This window comes from Falco cherrug, chromosome 1, assembly GCF_023634085.1.
Source record: "Falco cherrug isolate bFalChe1 chromosome 1, bFalChe1.pri, whole genome shotgun sequence".
In the NCBI taxonomy this organism is placed as follows: domain Eukaryota; kingdom Metazoa; phylum Chordata; class Aves; order Falconiformes; family Falconidae; genus Falco; species Falco cherrug.
The window spans coordinates 82,034,031-82,053,853 of NC_073697.1; the positions used below are offsets into that span (position 1 = coordinate 82,034,031).

General features: G+C 39.1%; 1 protein-coding gene across 5 annotated transcripts in view; it reads right to left on the reverse strand.

Moving 5' to 3' along the window:
* Nucleotides 1–412: 412 nt before the first annotated feature.
* MARCHF1 (membrane associated ring-CH-type finger 1) overlaps nt 413–19,823 on the reverse strand; it is a 258,944-nt gene continuing 239,533 nt past the window's right edge. For 4 of the 5 annotated variants that reach the window (XM_055701245.1, XM_055701253.1, XM_055701225.1 and 1 more), the window contains 2 exons: nt 14,252–14,399; nt 8,265–10,362 (listed from right to left, as the gene is read on the reverse strand). In XM_055701245.1, the coding sequence (XP_055557220.1) occupies nt 10,064–10,362; nt 14,252–14,399 (447 nt within the window). In that variant the 3' untranslated portion in view covers nt 8,265–10,063. Of the gene's footprint in view, nt 2,252–8,264; nt 10,363–14,251; nt 14,400–19,823 lie in introns of those variants that run through there. The other variant, XM_055701239.1, reaches the window with a different exon arrangement.

The window sequence follows — 19,823 nt, forward strand, 5'->3', positions numbered from 1 at the left end:
TTGGGTGTAAGAAATGCTCTCCCATTTGGTAGAATTGTATGTGGAGAAGATGAGAAACACAGAGCATAAATCATAACTCTTCTCTTGTACCTTCTCTTGTCTGAGAGTCTGTGTCAGGAACAGAGAGCTGGAAAGACTTCAATAAAATATTGAGTATTTTATATTTTGTCAAGAGAGTTTGAGAGAATTGTACTGTGTTCACCAGTGTATTGAAGAATTCAGATCAGAGGCTAATTAAAGTCCCTACAGTCTGTTTTTAAATATATCTTTTGTCTGTATTTTTTTATTTTTTAATTATTTTTTAAATTATGAAATTATGTTGCTTAGGACTTAAATAGAAGGCTTGCTTTATGAAGCAACTCTTTAGATGCCTTTAAATGTGTCCTTCAGGAAGGTTCTTAGCAGATTCTCACTTTTAATACCGTAAAATAAAAAAAAGGGGGGGGGGGGAAGGCAAGGGCAAAGCCAGGGATAATTCCACTTTTATTTTGTGTGAATTTATAAATCACAAAAAAAATCCTTATTAGAGCAGATCAGGTTGCCTGGGCACAGAAGTCACAGTTCAGATGTACTGTCTGTACATGTCATAGCAGTCACAGTTCAGATGCCTGTTAATTATGTGGAAATAATTATTCCTGGTAGATGATCTCCCTAGTACTTGATTCTCTGTACAGTTCTGTGTGTTAAACACAAGACTTTGTCATGGTAAATAGTTACGTGGGTTTCCCAGATCTCTTACAGATACCCAGGTGAGTATTTTCTTGGCTGTGTACAGTGTTACTGATGGTGCTATTCTGTTAACATCTATATTAATTTTTCCCTCTTTACAAAATAGGCTTGTGCTGTCCTTTCATGTTTTAGGAAACCAGTCTGTTGAGTTAATATAGAATTAACTGTTGTCCTCCTTAAATTAATCTGAAGAAACCTGAATAAATTTAACAGACCTGAAGCATGTGGGAGTGATGTGTCACACATCTTCAGCTGGACCAGTCAGACCTGGCTGGAGGTCTTACCCCCTGACACCAGCCGTATCTCTAGGCCATCATGTCAGTGCTTTGTGTTTCTGTTTTAGAAATAAGCGTGCTGACGTTCAGGGCAGGCCTTTGATATTTTTTTTAACTTTGTTACAAATTGAGCTGTGTTGTAGAATTCCACCTTTTTATTTTTAGGTATTTTTTGATTATTAATCATTAGAATTTTGATTTATAAAACCTGGAAGTGTTAAACTCCAGTGAAAGCTGGGCAGAGTAATTGGTGAGAATTAAAGCCATGTATGTGTGTGTTCAGTGCTTTGACAGATTTTTGCCTTTCAGAAGACATCTTAAATTTTTGGTTGTATACAATGTCTGATGTGCTTTGAAATTTTAAGTAGAAACATTGTAGAAAAAGTCACTTTCCCATCACCTTGGGTGAAATACAGAAGGAAAATGAGCAGTAAGGTAACTAGAAGGTGTCACAAGTAATGACAGTATATTCGGCTTACATCCTGGTGCATGCTTTAAAAAAAGTAGTCACGCAAAGTTATGAAGAATGAGATGTTCTATATTCCTTGAAACAATTCAGTTTGGCATTATAAAAAATAACAATTATAAAGTAATTATTATTATTATAAAGGAATTATAAAACAATTATTACTTGCTTGGTTGGTGTGATAGTCAAATACTGGAAGTGATTTCCTTTTTAACATTTGTTATTCACACTTTTAAGAACATGTTTACAATTTGGACTTCGAGTTTATGGATTTTGTCCCTTGAAATCCATGTATTTACTGCTTGTTTAGCTGGCTTTGAAACTGTCCCGTTGACCTACTGCGTAAGTAATGAAGAAAGAACAATTTCTGTGTGTGAACTTTTTACACTGAATTATCAGAAAAAATCACACGTAGCTGACAGGTGTTCACACTTGAATTGAAAAGTAGTCTGGGCTTAAGTTGATGATGTGCAAGACCAGTTTACCAGGTAAGTTTTGTTGCAATGTGAAAGAAAAAAAACCCAAACCAACCACAAAGCAAGCTATGTATGAATATATTGATTTATTTATTTTTCATTTCTGTGCTCCAGGTTTTTTATTTATTTTTCATTTCTGTGCTCCAGGTTTTTGTGCTGAGAGGCCTGGAGCAAGGGGATGCGGAGAGTCTTTTGCCTCTTACTGAGACAAGATAGTAGAATCTGCTCTGTCATTTTGATAACCCAGTTGTGCCTGTGCTTTAAAGCCAGCTGTTACGGTTTTGTATGTTGATGAATTTTCTTCCCTATGGTGGAAAAAAAGGATGAATGCTGTCAGGAGTTTTGAATTGTTATTCTGCTTCTTCAAAATTAAAATCTAGAAAGCTGCTGCTATTAAAAGTGGGAATGGGAAATATTTATGTGATGTTCTCTGTTCTTAAAAAATTGCTGTAGGGGATACCTTGACATTCTGTTAATTTGTAACTAAGGGTTACAGACTTTAATTTTAAATCCTCTACTATAATTCTTTGTAAGTGACAGGGTTTTTTCTACGGTCTAAAGATTAATTATATGGAAGACTTACTTGATTCTTAAACTTGTTGGATGTTGCATCACAATGTCCCTCTTTTTTAGTGTTTAACTGCAAAGTTGTAATAGTTAATTTCTGTAATTATTTGGGCTCGTATTAAACATACAAAACTTCAAACAAAAAAGCGATGTTTTAACATGGAACTTAGGTTAAGAACTTTTTTTTTTACATGTACTTTCTAATTTGTTACACTGTATTTTGCAGTGTACTTACTGAGGTATACTTTCATTCCATCCAGACTTCTCTAGGGAACTGGCTGAATTACATTTAGACTTTGAGTAGCAGCTAAGTTATTAGTTGTGCTCTGATTCTGGGACTTAACTCTGTTGATGGTCTCAGATGGAAAAGAACCAGCTGGTTTTAATTCCAGTAGCAGTATGATTTTTTTTTTTTTTCATGTAAACAAAGCAAAAAACAAAATGTGAACAAAATTAAACCAGAAAACACTATCCTTCTCAAGGCTGGTTGTATGCAGTAGATTAATTAATTTACAGTTCTTTAGTGTTGGAAACTAACGTGACTGAATTTATGGAACTCTTCACCATGGATTTTCAGTCTGCTCCATAAAGTTCCTTCTAAAGGGATGAGACTTCCAATATTTGTGATGTGGAGAAACAAGCACGCAATCAAGCACTTAGCCTCAGTATTGTATTTTTCCTTTTTTCTCTACCAGAGTATGTGTTGGTCCATATGGAACTCCAGTATGTGCAGCGAGATGCAACAAGTTGAAAAGGAAACATACATGAACCATTTTCTGAGCCATTCCTAAGGTTCAAGGAGTATACTTAAGAAGTGTCTTGTGTGTGATATTAATTTTTTTTTGTCTTTGATTGCAGTAGCATATTAGCTCATCTCTGTAATGACACTACCGTATATGAGGACCGAGTCTGGGATCCAAAAGTGTGTGAGTCCAACTTTTAAAAAACTTTTTTTGCTGAACACCTGACAGATAGGAAAGAGCAGTAAGAAAAGGACATTACTGCTTTTTTAAAAGTTCTCTACTTAAGGAATCCTCCAGGCTTAGTTTTCTAGTAAAGGGCAAAGAAACACCTGTGCTATAGAAATATGTCTCATTGGCTTGAGCCAATCATCTCAGCATGCTACAATGCATGCATCGTATTTCTAGCTTCTAGATCTTTTTCAAGAGTAAAAACTCATTATTAGTGACTTCCAGACTTAGTTCCTAAAAAGAAGTTTTACAAAGGTTAAGAAACTTTGTTAAGATGTGATTTATGCACTGCAATTTAAGCTGTTACCTTAAATACTGCAAGCAAGATCCTGTGCAGAGTTCCTAGAATATAACTACAAATAAGCTGATGGAGGAAGACTCTGTAGTGGCCCTGTAATCAAGTTCCCTAAGCCTTAACTGCTTGTGTTGTAAATACTGCCCAATTTTCTTGAAGAGTTTAATATGTAGTTACCCCTTACAGATGAAAAGTAAAGCTACTTATATTTTAAATTATGTTACTAAACCAAAATGGCAGCATTATCTAAAGAAATGTAGACAGGTGGCAGCATTTTACTAATGTCAGCTCATATTCAAGTCCACAGTTAGCCAAGACAGTACCATGCTGATTTGAAAATTTATGAAGTGACAGTGCTTGTTGCTAGGATGTGAACTGGCCAAAAATTCTAACCTGTATGTTTTTAATGAAATATTCTTCTTTTTCCCCAGGTCTCAAAATGTACTAGCAAACTAGATCTAAAGCGGCCCTTAATGAAGATTCACTAAAGCCTTTGCCTGAACTTTCTTCTAGACTGACTTGTTCTTCTCACTGCATCCTTTGGGGCTCCTGTAAGTAGCGGTCTCGCTTCTGATAGCCGTTAAAATTTTGTTGGTTGAGTTGTTGTTCTTTTCTGCAGTTAATATAACCCACCTAAATCTTGCTACTTTACTTTTGACTGCTATGCTGTTTGTGAACCATTATTAAATTTTGTAGAACACGTTGTTTATCATGTTCGCAGACATACACATATGACGAGCCATGCTTTGTTATAGCCTTATTTCTTCAAATTACAGATTACGCAAGGTCTAAAAGCTCTGTAACTGGTGGTTGTTTGTTTGGGTTTTTTTTCCCTTCAGAACTACCATTTATTGAAGTAGATGACCCTAAAGAAATAAGAAAAAGTTATCCTTTGTGTCATACAGGCTGGGCAGTTTCCCATGTGGCTTTCAAGAGAAGTTATCCATTGCTAAAATAAGACCTACTTTAGTTAATACACTTAAGTATTACTCTGACCTGTCCTCTTTGGTTTTCATTTGGAATACTGCTGATTATTGCGTTTTTCTATATATTACCTTTGAGCTGTTTAAAAAAACCCCAACATAACAGCTCTGTGATTCAGTTGGTATCTGTTGTAAGCATTTGCAAATAATAGAAGGGCAAGTTTGTCCCAGGGCCCATACTGTCCAGCAGCCTGGATTCATTCTGTTCTTAACCATGTTGCAAAATTTATCCAAGGTTATTTTCTGAGTTCCATATCACAGACAGTGGAAACGTAGTACACCATTCAAAGTACTTCTGGTGATTCTTGGTTAACTTCACTTACTAGATGAAGCTCGCACAGAACAGCCTCAATATTTTATTGGGGGTGTGTGTGAGTAAACGTCAAAGAACATGTTTCCTTGTTTATGTGTGTTTAACAGAGAGCAAACTGAACAAGAATGTTTTGTGTACTAGCAGTACCCTTCATCAAGAGGTTTGAACCCTTGTGTGCAAAGTAAAAAGGCATAGTGACCTGCACCTCTGTTCTCTTAATTCTAAAATCAAATTTGGCTCTTATTTTTCCATATGCTAGTAAATGGAAAGGAATATATCTTTATTATTAGAATTTTTCTGGTTTTGCTCTTTCTTTTGTATTATATATATCTTGTAGGGATTTGTGAATCCATCTTTGATTTCCACGTTCAGCTAGTTATTATTCCAGCTAGAACTGTGATGTTTTGAAACTTAGCCCACTCTCTCCCCAGCTGACAATCTAGAAGAAATACAGATGGATACAACCCTCTTTAGAAGACTAAGTTTGGAGGCTGATAGGAATGCTGTGTATTTATCAAGATAGGGTACTTTTCTGGTTTTGTATGTGACAAAGTACAGAGAATCTTTTTATAATGCAAACGTAGTATTTCTTTTCATTAAATAAAGCATTTATCTTTAGGCGTTTTTGGAAAAGGAGAAAATCTTACCAAGTAAAATTCTAAAATACAAAAAAGGGAACATGGTTCATTCTGACAGTCTAAGGTGGGATTAGCTTTAAACCATTTAACTGTTTGTCCAACCCGTCTTTAAAGCTTTCTAATGTTGGACTTGCCACAATCACATGTAACAAACAGTTCTTTCCAAGGCACTGCTCTCCTTAGGAAGTTTTCTTCCTCTTATCCTCCTGTGGCTGAAACCCAGTACTAGTTGTCCATTTTGCTATGGATGTAAACCCAGTTGCTTTCTCAGAATTCTTAATGGAGTTGAAGCCTGTGTTCCCAGTCTTCCTTTTTCCTAGTTAAACAGCCATAGCTCTTTTCAAGTGCTTTTGTACTGTCAGGTATTTTCCTGAGCATTTTGCCAAGGCATGGTACCCAAAACCAGCCATGCTGAGCTAGCAGGTTTAGCTGTGTATGTTCTTCACGTTTCTTGCAAGAGCGTAGTCTTGCCAATTCAGGTTCAGCATGTGATACTGTATATAACAAAGTGACAAATGTAGAATACCGTGGTAATTTGGGTCATTTGTTTAATACAAATACATTTTGTTCACAACAATAAGCAGATACATTACTTTTGTTTCCCTTACCTTCTGTCTTTCAGTACACATTCACCCACAAAACATACAATTTTTATTTTGCAAAAGAGAGGGAGTTAAACAAGTAGCACAAACTTATAGTTCCAAATATTATACACAGTAAGTTTTTTTTCATCGTAGAGTAATTTTTATTGTATTATTAGAAATTATAAATGGTTTGTTACGGTGATGGGGAATTACTACGTTTTCTACACAAAAAAATAAACACTGCCTTCAGACAGAGCAATGTGTGAATGGCACAGTTGGACTGTTTGGGAATAATCTTAATGCTGCTGATAGTTAGAAGTGGTACGTTTATGCCAGTTTGAAATAAACTCTGTAATGCTTGTAACTTGAAAAGAAATGTGCGTGTTCACAGATCAGGAGTATCTTGTTTAAAATTCCAGATCTGATCTGGCACCAGATTACTCCTACCTACCTTTATTCAAACTTCGCTTAAACAAGAATGCAGATTAACTCTTCTCGGTAATGGCAGCTCAGAGCAAGGTTCTGCCCTTGTGGGTTTAGCCAGGCTAAATTCCACCATCAGCATTATTTGCCTGAGGTGCACTGTGGCTACACGTACCGTTTGATAGAGATTTTTATTTGATATGTCATTTTCATTAAAAAGTCTTACAATGTATCCTAAAACTTCCCGTGTACTGTTTTTGCAGGAGAGAATCCTGTGGTTATTAAATTGATACAGAAAATCGTGCTTTGTGTGGGAATGAAAAAACACTGATTGATAAGCAGCTGTCTAGTGTCTGTATTCATGCACCTTCCTTACTCGTGCAGTCTGTACCCAAGGCATGGTGGTGTGAGTGGCTCCTTGCCCTCCCAAAGAGGTTGCACCCTGCTTCAGAAACGAATTCCTTCCAATCCTGCATGAAATCCCTGAAAGCTCTAGAATATCCAGTGCACCTAAGAAGAGAAAGGGAGGTACGGGCTAATGCTGCAAAAGGTTAGAGACTGCTTCAAGCCTGCTGCGATCTCTCGCTGCTGACTTGTCTCATGGTCTGTCTAAGCGGAGAGGGTCCCATTTTGCTCCCTTTCCCACTGACCAAATTTAATACTTCAAAGGGAGAGGAGGAATTTCAGCTGAAGTCTTTCTCCTTTCTTAAACTAACGGTAAGCTCAGCTGCACATGTAGTTGAGTACCAAAATAGTGTTTTGAAGTTGAAGTCGTTAATAGAAAATTTTGCAAGTTCCGTTGCTGACTTTTCAGTGTATTTTTAAAAATGTACAGCAATCTGGTTGGATGCTACAAATCTGCTCTGAGAAGCCTCAGGTATGTTTTTATGAGTTAAATTTTATACTTGTCCAAGAAAAAAACCAATGTGAATTAGTCTCCAGTAAACTGTGAAAATAGAGGATAAAATATTTTCAGTGGGGTGATGATGGTACAGCGGGTCAAAGAACAGGCTGGCTAAAGAAGCAGGGTTACTGCCACTTAGTAAGAAGCTTTGGGATTATTTCACAAAACTCTTAGTTATCTTCCAAAATAATGTTCCTTGTCAGTCAATTTTGCTATGATTATCAGTTTTTATTGTAAACATCATTCCAGACATTTAGATGCAGCTAGTAATTTCAAGTGTCTTAACTTCCGATATCATGAGATTTACTTTTTAGCAAGTAGATTTAGACTTTTTGAAAACTACACTTTTGCAGAGTGTCTTAAACATGCCGTTACAAGGCATTCCTTAGTCCTGTCATCATTTTCTGAAGACCTGAAGTCTCCTCCACAATTAGAAAAATGATTTGGTTACTCTTGTATGTGATTTCAAATAAGAAGCTGCTATCATTTCAATTTGCAATTGTATAATTATTAGAAGGTTGTTTTATATGAAAAGTGCATGTCATTATGTGGAAAAAAACCCACGTTAATCCAACTCACCTGGAGTAACTTTCAGCAAATATTAGTATGTATTTAGAGCCTGTTCAGTCACCAAGATGTGGTGTCCTGGCTAGACAGATGACAATTACTTTGTCACAGCCAAATTACTTGAGCAATTCCAATACAAAAGAATATAATGGTCTGATAAAAGACACATTTCTTGCCGAAACTACTACTTCCAGTATTCCCTGAGCCTTAAGCCAGTAAACACATTAATGAAGGAATGTCTAATATATAACCTCCAATACATCTTAGGCGCAGCACCCTGGATATTTGCAAGAATGGGATAACTCTGTTATTTAATTGTAGATATTGGAGCGTGTAAAGAGGAAATTTACCGTTAGAAACTGTAAGGCTTCTGTAGAAGGTCTAGTTCACTTGTAAATGTGGCAGAATTTCCCCTTTGAATGAACCTGTGCTCTGCTATCCTCTTTACTCTGGTTATTTGCTTATTTACGCTTCCTCCTTTACCTAAATACAGGATCAAAAAGCAACTTTCAACTTATTTTAAAAATATACGTTACGTTCAGGCCGCAGACTTGTCCAGGCCAGTATGTAAGTACTCCAGGTCAACGCTCGCTGTTGTGTCCTGATGGTGAACATCACAAGTATGAGAAGTGAATCACAAAATTGGTTTCTATATAAAATTCACCCTGCTGGACACAGTGTTATATCCACATTCATTTATCTGTTGCACCCTTTAATGCTATTCACACTTCATTTTTATATGAGAATGCTCAAAACACGAAGTTAACAACTGAACTGTTGAATCTCTAACACCTCAAGTTTACCTGTACAGAGGGAAACCATTGTTTTATGTTTTCAGTCAGGAAGACAAAACCTAACTTTTCAGAACAAGGAGATAAAAACTAATTGTCTTCTAAGATATGTAGGTATATTCTCTTAGGTCTACCTTTCTGCATCATGAATCTTATTAAACCCAACATGGCTTCCATCTTCCCTATATGCCATCCTTTTTCAGACTTTTGATAATACGCAGCTTGCTTTTGTATGATTCTGCAGCAAACTGCATTTTTTCACTTACAGTCCTGCCTCAAAACTTTGTGTATCCAATTTCTAATTCACTCTTACAAAGTAAAATAAACAGCTGAGCTGCTCTTCTAAATACGTATCTAAACGTTCTTTCCTTCCTGTACTTTGCTGACAGCTATGCTTAAAAAACATACCTGTAGCTTATGGAGACATGAGTTTATACTGGTTGAAATTGCTTACTTTTAAAAAATTCAGGCATATTTAAAAACAATGCTACCCTTTAAATGTTTCAAATATCCTTAGTTGCCACAGCTGCCCAAACGTTCAGGCTCCACTGCAGTCACATGAACATGTGTTACTGCACGAGGCTTAGAGAGTGAGTGCTGCGATACAGCTCTTGTTAACTTGATTCAGTTAATGCATATAACTGGTACCTTTTCGAAGAGTATCTTTAAGAAGATAAATAGCAAGTAAAAGTTTTAGTAGTAAACAGATGAAAGGTTTTGTTTGCTGTAAACAAAATGATTATATCAGGTCTGTTTCTATTTTCCCAGCCATCCAATTAAAAAAAAAAGTAATCACATTGGTTTGGCATTGTCTGTTAAACCTGTTCTCTATTGCACTTTCTACACTTCCACTTTCACTACACTTGCTGACTAGTTGAGAAGCTACTTCACAAACGTCACATTCCATACAGTAACAAGTTGCTTTGCTGCATCCATTTTCCTTGTAGAGTGTTGGTTTTTGTGTGGTTTTTTTGTTTGTTATCTTAACTGAAAAATTGCACAGTCATTTCTGCTCTCTTTTAGCATTTGTAGTGTAGAAAACACTACGCCTTATTCTGCAAGGAAGAAACAACGCTGTCTGTCAAACGGGCATAACCTCAGATGTTTCTTCAGCTGCCGGCTGAGAGTTTGTACCTGTCTGTGCTACTCGCACCACCACTGCATCCTTGACGTCTGAGGTCTGAGTGCAGGAAGAGTTCTTCTCTTCTAGTTTTTTGGCGGTGTCTGGGCAGTTCTGAACAAAGATCACTCTGTTGTAGGCTTTCAACCTGCGCCACAGCTGAACATAAACCTTACACTGCACATACATGAAGACCAGGCCCCCTGTGAATCCAATGGCCACCACAACAAGTTTTGTCCAAAATGGCCATTCAAGGACACCTTTGAAATGAAACATTGATATTTATTACCATTGTTATACATCGAATATCGAGTACTGAGCTTCTGTAAAATATTTCGATAAGAAGCCACTTGCTAAGAGTCCCCAGGTATGTACATGCTGTGGGGGCAGTTGTGGCTCAGAGGAAACAGTAGCAGTTTGCAGTACCATAGGCCAGCCAAGAAACCACAGCTGCCTCCCACTGTTAAATGAGTTCACAATTTGGTCAAGTAAGACAGGCAGGGCCACTCTCACAAAGGAAGCATAACGCTTGATACAGTCAAACCCAACACATTTTACTAATGTTAAATAATATCCCCATATTCAGTAGCTTGCAAAAATATAAGTACCAAAATCAAGGTAACTGGATAACTTGGATTATGCACATCTTCAACAACAACTGATTTTTTTTAAATTGTGCTACAAGCCCAACACTGTCTAGAGTACCTGGAACACCAGCACTGACAATACTATTACCTGGTCCTAGCTTCATCCTGAAGCCAGGGTAGAGTAAAAAAAGCTGGTGGAAAGGACTCTTATCTCTTCCATCACCTGCCTTCATTGGCCACTTTTTTCCTGCTGTCTGTGCAACCCCCCCGAACACACCTATATAAAAAACCAGAACTTACATTCCTGTGTACTAAAAAAGTTAACTTTACAGGTTTTGGGGTATATTCTTAACTCTTCTTATTGCATTGATCAATCACATTGATATTTACAGAAAAACGCATGACTGCTAACACAAAAAAGCTAGAAATGAGAGCATTTGAACTGGATTATGGTATGAATAATGTTAAAATTATTTGCTTTGGCCTAGAAGTTGTATTAAGATTTTAACAGAATAAAGTGATGTTGTATTAAGAACAGCCTTCTCATTAATTCATACCATTGCATCTACTTTTTTCAACTGTTTGGTAACCCAACATAAAGGAACAGCCATCCGCCTTCCCGTTACACATTGACTCACCGCATTTAAAGAGTAAATGCTATACACAAGAGTCAGACCTCTGTATCAGTGCTTAAGCTGTCGCTCTGAACAATCTAAACAGGTTTGTTGGCCCTATGTGAAAGCTCTTTGAAAAACTTTTTGCTCACGCAGGAAAGCAACCTGTGTTCCTTTGGGACTGGGCAGAAGAGCTCCAGTAGAGGAGCTGGTCCCGACTCACACCTGGTTATCTGCGCTCCTCAGAAGCAAGCCTGTCCTTTTAGCCAGCTGTGTGAGCCATGAATCCAAGTATCCCCTTTACTGTTAAACACATAGTAACTGGGCTTTTAATTTAGTAAACAAATAGAGACCAAAAGGAAGCATATTAAGTATTGCAAAAGCATGCAAAATGTTTAAAGTAGCTGTAGTTTTCCCTGTTGAGGTAACTTTAGTAGTACTTAGAAATGGTAACAATGTATGCAGTGATGTTGCTAGCCAGTTTTTGGTTTGTTTTTTTTTAATTTGCAGCAAAATGAAAGCATGCAAAGACCATGTAAATAATTTTGCTTCTCCCTAATCACTATTACTCTGGTTAGTTGAACTTGCCAGGGACAAATCCTTTTATATTAGTTAAATTTGTTCATAAAACATTTGTCATGCCTTTCTCAAATCCCCTGTATCTGGGACAAGAAGAAGTAACAAAGAATACTTTGCTAAGGTGTGTTAAAGAGTGATGTGTTTCCCCAATCCCCCCACCCCTTTAGTAACTACTTTTAAATATCACTGTCTCTTTCTTGCTCTTGATTATGAAAACAGTATGGTTTGCATCCGAGTCCCATGAGTGGGGCAGTGACACTTGGGATCAGTAAGTCACAGCTGGAGCGTGGAGCCAGCAGAAAGAGGCTATCAGCTTTCCTTCAGACTTTCTTCAATCTCTTACCAGTAAACATGTGCTGCTGCTAACTCTGTGGTAATACAGGAAACATCATGTTTTGCTCAACTGGTGCAGCCCAGTGAATTTTGTATCTTTCAGTATATTCCAGCTTTGCCGTATTTTCACCAACTCGGGCTTTGTTAGGAGAGACAAAGCTCTGCTAAGCCTAGACCTGTTTCTTCAAGCAGAGCCAGTTTATGTGAAACTTGATTCCCTACCATTGGTGCCATATACATTCTAGAATACTTTTAAATATATTTTAAATTGTCTTTTATATAGACCAGTGACAAGTTTACCAATTAAGAGGCCTACACTTTTAGTTATATGCCTCATATGCTTCTGTAAGGAGAGGAAAAAAAATTCCCTTAAAATATTTTGAGGTACATTTAAAAAAGGGATTTTTGAACTTACACAATATTAGCAAACAGTACTAGTATCATTCAAGGCTTTCACTTTTTGTCCTCCTCAAAATGTGCTTATAAAGTGGTTTTCCTCCAGCGTTCACTTTTCTTTTTTCCAGTATTTCTCATTTAGTCAGAGATAATGGAGAGAAAAGCAAACTACATGTATGTCTCTTCCCCACCACCCCCAAATACATGTTTGATTTTGTAAAAGCACCCTCAACAAGCAAATTTTGGGGCAAAAGAGTTCTCTTCACAAACACGTATGTTGTAAGTAGCTCCAAGGCATTTCTCTGTCCATTTTTAAATGTGGAGAATCATCTGTTACACTTGGCAAACACTGAATTCTATACAAATTGTAAATACTTTTTTAGCTCACCAGGATTAGTTAATGTGATTCTTATGCATTCTATATAAACAACAAAAATTCATTTTAGCTGTTCTGTTGTGTAAGTTCAGCCAATCCACAGAAATACCTTTTCCCTTTTTAATGAGCAGGGTGATGTAGTTGCATTCATAAATAGAAGTTCAAAGCCATTCCTAGTCCTGTCCTCAGGGCCAGTTTTTGTGAGATGAAAAAGAGGGTTGCCCTTTTCGAAAGAATGCAAAACAAGACTGCGGTAGACATCTGTCTGTGACTTACTGAGAATTGTTACGTATTTTCCTCATAGGCAAGAAAGGGAAGCATCAGGAGTATCATCAAATACTTACCTAACTAGCAAAGCACCAGGCTCCACCTGTTTTGTTTTCTGTTAACTTCAGCGTACAGCACAAAGCTAGAGACCTTTGTGCCTCTGCTGTGCTTCAAGTCAACTCGGAGCAAAGTGGAAAAGCTTTTAATCCTCTTCATCGTCACGATTGTATTTAAAGACTAAATTTAAGACCGAACAGACTTAGATTTGAAATGGAAAACAGTACTTCAGTTTGGAATGTAGTTTCCAGATGTGGCAAGTATCGTCCAAAAAGAAACCTGCTTATGTTAAACATGCGTTTTGTAACACGTGTCCAGTTGGGTTTTCAGGATCTCCACAGATGGAGACTCCATGACCTCTCTGTTCCAGTGTTTGACCACCCTCACAAAAATCACAGCTGGAACATGGACCTTCACAGTGAAATTCTGTTTGAAAGGATGCAGGAATGGCTTTCCAGGCTGCTTAAGTGCCACATGAAGGACTAATACTGGAACGTGGTCCCTTGGAAGTTCATATTGGGAAGCTTTTTGAGGAAAGTGCTTTTACAGGACATTGAGGTTCAAGTGGATAATATATATAAATCTGCTCTTTTATGACCTGAACTTGTACTGAGCTGTTTGAACTTGACCCATCTTTTTGTCTGAGCTTTAGAAATATCTAGGTAATGGGAGATTAACCTAGGAATAAGCAGCAGGCTAGTTAAGCTGTTGTAATGATTACACTAAGTAGAGGTGTCACTGCAGGGGCGTAACATAAGCTTTTATCGCTGCTGCATTCATTACTTTTACATTAAAGCATGTGATGTGGCCATGTGTCAGTGACCTGGTACTGAAGAGCAGTAACGTGGCTGTTACTATGAACAGTAAAATGTTACATAGCTGCCTTTCAAAGCCATCCATTGCATTATCAACAAGACTGAAGAATGTAAAAGATACTTACCGTTATCATTACCTTGTTTAATTTCCTCAGCGGTTCTATCAATTAAAACATACAATGACCAAACAACACAGGTAATTGCAATTATGTGGAATGTGACTGAACAAACTATTTTCCTCCTCTCGCTTGTTGTCATCTGTAGTTTCTCCCACTGTAATAACAATAATAACAACAACAACAACAATAATAATAATAAGTAATTTTTGAAAAAGAATTTTAAAAATACTGGAAAATTTTGCAGTAAAACTGATTAGACCATTATGGATCTTTCTACCAAAACCCCAAGCAGTAATAAAATAAATCCTTTCATTTTTACAACACACATTACAGTAGTATGTGCATTGTCACTGTAAAATTCTAACGCTCTCGTTTTCACAGATTCAGAGGAATGAGGAGTTCTGTTCTGTTTCTTTCTGCTTGTGAATGACATCTAAAGTAATTCCGTTGCACTGCAGCTGTAATATATTAATAGGCAGGTAAAAAGCTGAGTATTTATTGTAACTTTACCTGATGGACACTTCTGGTGATGAAAGAAAAAACCCAGATGCTAGCTTGTAATACTTAAACTATTCTCTGCTATTCTCAGCTGCTTAAAATTAGAGGAACGCAGCTGTAGAACAGTCTTCCTGTAAACAAAGGCATCAGAAATGCAACTGCATTGAGGATTAAATTCAATAAACTTGAAAATATGATTACGTGGAAATGATTGTAATGTGATAGCAGTTAGATAGCCTCAGCAATTCAGGAAGGATCTGCCAGGCACAGCTTTGCGAATTGTGGTACTAAATCCATCATATGTTTGTGAGTTACAGCACTAAGTCCTACCTTAAGGCTATATTAAGATGAAATAGGCTATTCTTTGCGTTCAAACAATGCGACTCTCAAGGCGATTTTTTTTTAATCTCGCTTCTGAAGACATTTTTTTCAGCATTTCTTGAAAATAAAACCCTTCCCTGCTAAAATGCTTGCCTTTGGAAACAGATGAAAGCATACGACATTTAAGAGCAAAATGCCTCAATTCCGATGAAGCTCCCGAAGCCCATCGCCAGCATCTGTGGAACGGAACAAGTGCGAACCACAAGCCAGGCTGAGAGGTGCACGATGGAACTGTGCTCTAGCACCCACGCCAAGCTGGGACCAGAGCACGGGCACAGCTTGGACTGGGGCACGGGCACAACTGGGACCAGGGCACAGCAATAAAATGTCATTACGAGGGCTAACTCAGAAATGCATCTTCCTGCCCCCAGCTTTAGAGCAATACACGGTGGGCCAAACAAATTTCAGTCTTTCAAAGCAGTTAAAACTTGCAAGTATCAGAGCTGTTGCCTCAAAACACAATCTCTGTAGCATTTTCTAGTCCTTGCCAAAATTTTACAAACACAAAGCTTAAATAACTGTTCAAAAGAACTGAAATATTTCCTGAGTAATTACAAGGAGACAGAGCTAGCAGTTTATTTACCAGCTGATGCCTTGTTGCAGTTTCTGATACATCTGCTTAGGAGTGAAAACTAAGCTTGCTGGGTTTTGTATGGTAGTCTGGAAAAATGGGAGGCATTATAAACAAAAAGTAATAAAACACCAGAACATTATATTAATTGTAGTTCACATAGGTAGTATTCAGTGGTCAGACCAGACTGTGGCGTTATCATCACAAGTCTTACAATACCGTTAGGGTCACTAGGTTACACAGCATTTGACCTGGAGACCTACGTCCTTTTTGCAGTGAAAATTCAATTCAAGCCTTGCAGCAGGCTTGCTTTCCAGAGAAAAAGTTTTCTTTGTCCAGATGGAAAAAAGGATTTTACCTTAACCCTTCACTCACCTGTGAATGCTTTGTGAGAGATCAACATTGAATGAAAAGAAGAATGAATTGTGTTAAATAGAAATTCTCTGACATCTCAACTCTGACGCTATACTTTTTGGTCTGTTGGAGAGAAGATTCTGTGCTAAATTTTCATTGTCGTGTAGTCTCATTATAGCCATTTTACTCTCTGTAACATACACAAAAGCCTTAGCGTGTTGATCTGAACGCCCAGTCAAATAAAGCTTTTTCATACGGAATTCTAAAGTCAAAGAAAAATGCTGGTTACTCTAAATGTGAACATTTTGTAGGTGGAAAAGAAGACAAAACCAACACCCAGGATAGTAAAAGGAACAAGCTCACAAACTTCAGCTGAGATTTACATGAAAGGTATGAGGAGAGTGAGCTAGCAGAAATGAGCTAAAGCAGGCCTTTTTTTGCTAACATCCCATGATCAAATCCAGCCAGAAAGCAAGCCAAGGCTCTGCTCCCTCCCTCTGGCGCTGCTTCTCCCCCAGGACAGCATGCCTGTGTCCCCCCTACCCACAGGCACGTCACCACCCCAGGATTAAGCTGGCTGGCAGGAGATGGGGAGAGGCCACCAGGGCGTGGGTGGCTGCGGAGCTGGAGGATGGTGCAGAGCACCTGGTACTGCCCGCTGGGATACAAGAAAGGAGCAAGGAGCGACAGACAGGCGCAGGGGGGTCAGGGGACTCAGGAGCACTCACAGCTCTTGGCGTCTCCCAAACTGTGCTGCTGTTCTGCCTGGCTGAGCTGCAGGGCCTGCTCCCCTCTCCGCTCAGGTCCCCGTGGGCTGAGCTCAGAAGGGGGATCCAGTTAAACGTGCTCTGCTCCTGGTGATCCCTGTGGAAGCTGAGGTAATTTCCCCATCCTACTCATGTATTTTAGCTCGGGTGAGCAGAGGGTACTATGTGACTACTGTCACACTACTAGATGAGTGATGTTAGTAGATAGGCCAGCAGTTTAAGTTGCCCTGGAGCAGGAAAGTGCAATTCACTATTTTAGGATTTTTGCAATATGCTTAAATCAAAAGTTTAACCGTTAATGCTAGCACAGACTTGCTTGAATAAAAGCACAGTTACGTGATATAAAAATTGTTTGAAACTCTATAGCAAAGGCTACGAGACAACAATATACTGAGCAGCGAAAGCATCAACCCCTTTTACTTGCGCTTTACATTCCAGGGCTTGATACGGCCTGACGCTGGGTGGGCAGTGCTTGGCAGGCGCTACGTGATGCGCTACAGATGCCACACAGCACATTAATGCCGCCTTAACCCCCGACAGGGTCACCCCTGCTGTGTTTTGAAGCTTCTGCAGTTCTCATGGCTTTCTACATTCATGATCGCAAGATAAAATAAATTGCATAATATTTTATTATTTTCATCAGTGATCTAAAAAACGTACAGCCATCAGGTTGATGACACTGTGACATACCATGGGTAGAATATCAGATGCTAACAAGAACAGAAAAATAACACAGAAGTAAGTGCCCAGATGCAATTTTCCTTGGAGACTGACATGTCAATTCTAAGGTGCTATAGGGACTGGAAGGAGAGAAAGAAATGGAAGACTAACAGGCAGAGGAGACATTTATAATGACTTGCAAATGACTGATAGACAAACACACTAGTTTTTTCCCAGGCTTCTCCGAAGCACCCCTTCACTGTTGTACATCCCACTGTCACCACTCACAGATTCCTTAATCCTGGCAGCAATACACACACAGACTGGAAATCATCACAGGCGCAGATGGCTTAATGTCCTGCAATCGCCTGAGCATCCTTGTGCGCCACGGAGCAGGTGTGCTCGAGCACTCCCCAACACCTAACAACCACAACGCCTTTTACCCGGTCACCGAACAACTGCACGATGCAACAGTGCGTATTCCAAGAAGAAAGCCTGAAATACCCGCAGCCCCCTTTTTATTTTACTCTGAGTAAGGTGTCTGAGCGTCGCACTTGCACTGCGCTCTGCAAACCACTGGAGGGTGGTGGGAGACTGCCTACCTGCTTCAGGGTGTACCAAGAAGCCGGAATGAACTGTCAAAGGGAAGATGCTGGATTGTAAATAGGATCAGAACCACCCCCCCCAACCCAGCTCCTACTTACAGCTACTTCTGGAACCCGAGGTGTGCTGAGCCCGTCCCGCTGGGCTGTGCTGGGCTGTGCTGCAGGGAGCAGTGTGCCAGCCGTCACCGCTGGCCAAACTGCCCTCTCCTAGGGTCCCACCGCCTGTTCTGGGTTTGTTTCTTGGAGAAACTTGCTCTGAAACTCAAAGGGAACAGCTACTGATTTCATAACCCGCTGCCGCAATTACAAAACGCAGTCATGAGTCTTCTGGGGAAAGAAAAAGAATTTAAAAACGGGAAAAAAAATGAATAGCCTACTCGCAGGGAACATCTAAATAATATGTTCCCAACCACTTCCCTTTACCGTAACACAGTCTGAGAAAATCCCCGGTACTTATTTAAAGGACCAAAGTTTGCCTCCTGCATGTCACTTCTAATAAAAGCTTGGTTAATCAATATGCAACAAATAAATATGGATATTTTTAATATCCTCTGAAACAGGTTGTCTGTGGATGTGGGGAAGAAATCCCAGTACAGCCTCTCTTCTTAACAGAAGTAAATCTGCAGTTTTAATTCTGTCCTGTACGTTAAGCTTTCTGCGAAGTGGTTTCATAATGGCCCAACGCAGAACCCAAAGTTCTCACTGCTCACACAGAAGCCATGACCACACCACGTAACGGCCCTTTGCAAGCTTTGCTGCTTACGCTCCTTTTCCCCACCTTCAGGCTGCAGATCTACTGCCCGCCTGCTGCCACCCACCATTCTGTGTAAGCATGTCACCTCCTGCTAACGGTCATCTTCTGTCACACTGGCCACGGGTTTTTGTCTACACAGATTTCCTGCAGCAACTCCCCATCTCTGCAGGTTTGCAGATTCACTTCTTCACAACCGAAGGTCTCTGTCCTGCAGGGGCTCATCACTGAGGATGCCAAATCGAAGGGGGAGCTAACGGGTTACTTTGCAACATGCTATGAATGCTTGGACTTCTAACTCCTGGGTATTTTCAGGAACACTATTTTTAAAAATTTCACATAGGGAGGCCTGACAGGGTATCAGGTATGGGCATAACGTTGCTGACGTTAAATATTTCCCCCGTTCTGATGTTTTTCGCCCTATCCATCATTTAGCAAAAAAATGACCACAAATGTAATGTAAACAACACCCACAGCCGGGACTCTGCTCTCACCTACAGCTAAAGTCATCATGCAATGTTTTCCAAATTCTTTCTACAATCTAAAGAAGGCTTTGAGACAACCTCTACCTGGAAATCATCATGCTTGCAAAATGAAGGCTAAAATTATTTACTAGGGGCTGTTGTAGAAACCACACTCTGCACACAGACTAGGGATACACAGAAAAACATCTTTCTGATCTCAAACCAGGCTTGCAAGATCTAGCCAACACTTTTGAAAAACACTCTTAAGAACTGTAGCAGTGCGTGAAGAAGTGAGCCGAAAGTGAAGATGTGCCAGTAATCTGAGCATGTAGCTCAGAGTTATTTATTTTCTGTGGGTTAGGGAGGGTTTTCTGGCCACTTCTTGCAGTACTAATTGGCTCAGGCTCCACAGCAGACAGTTCACTACTATCAACCTACCAGCAGGAGGAAAGCAGCTGCAACAGGAGCCTGCAGGAATGGAATTTGTGCAGTGGATGGAAGAGGAAGAAATAATAGTAATAAAGGAC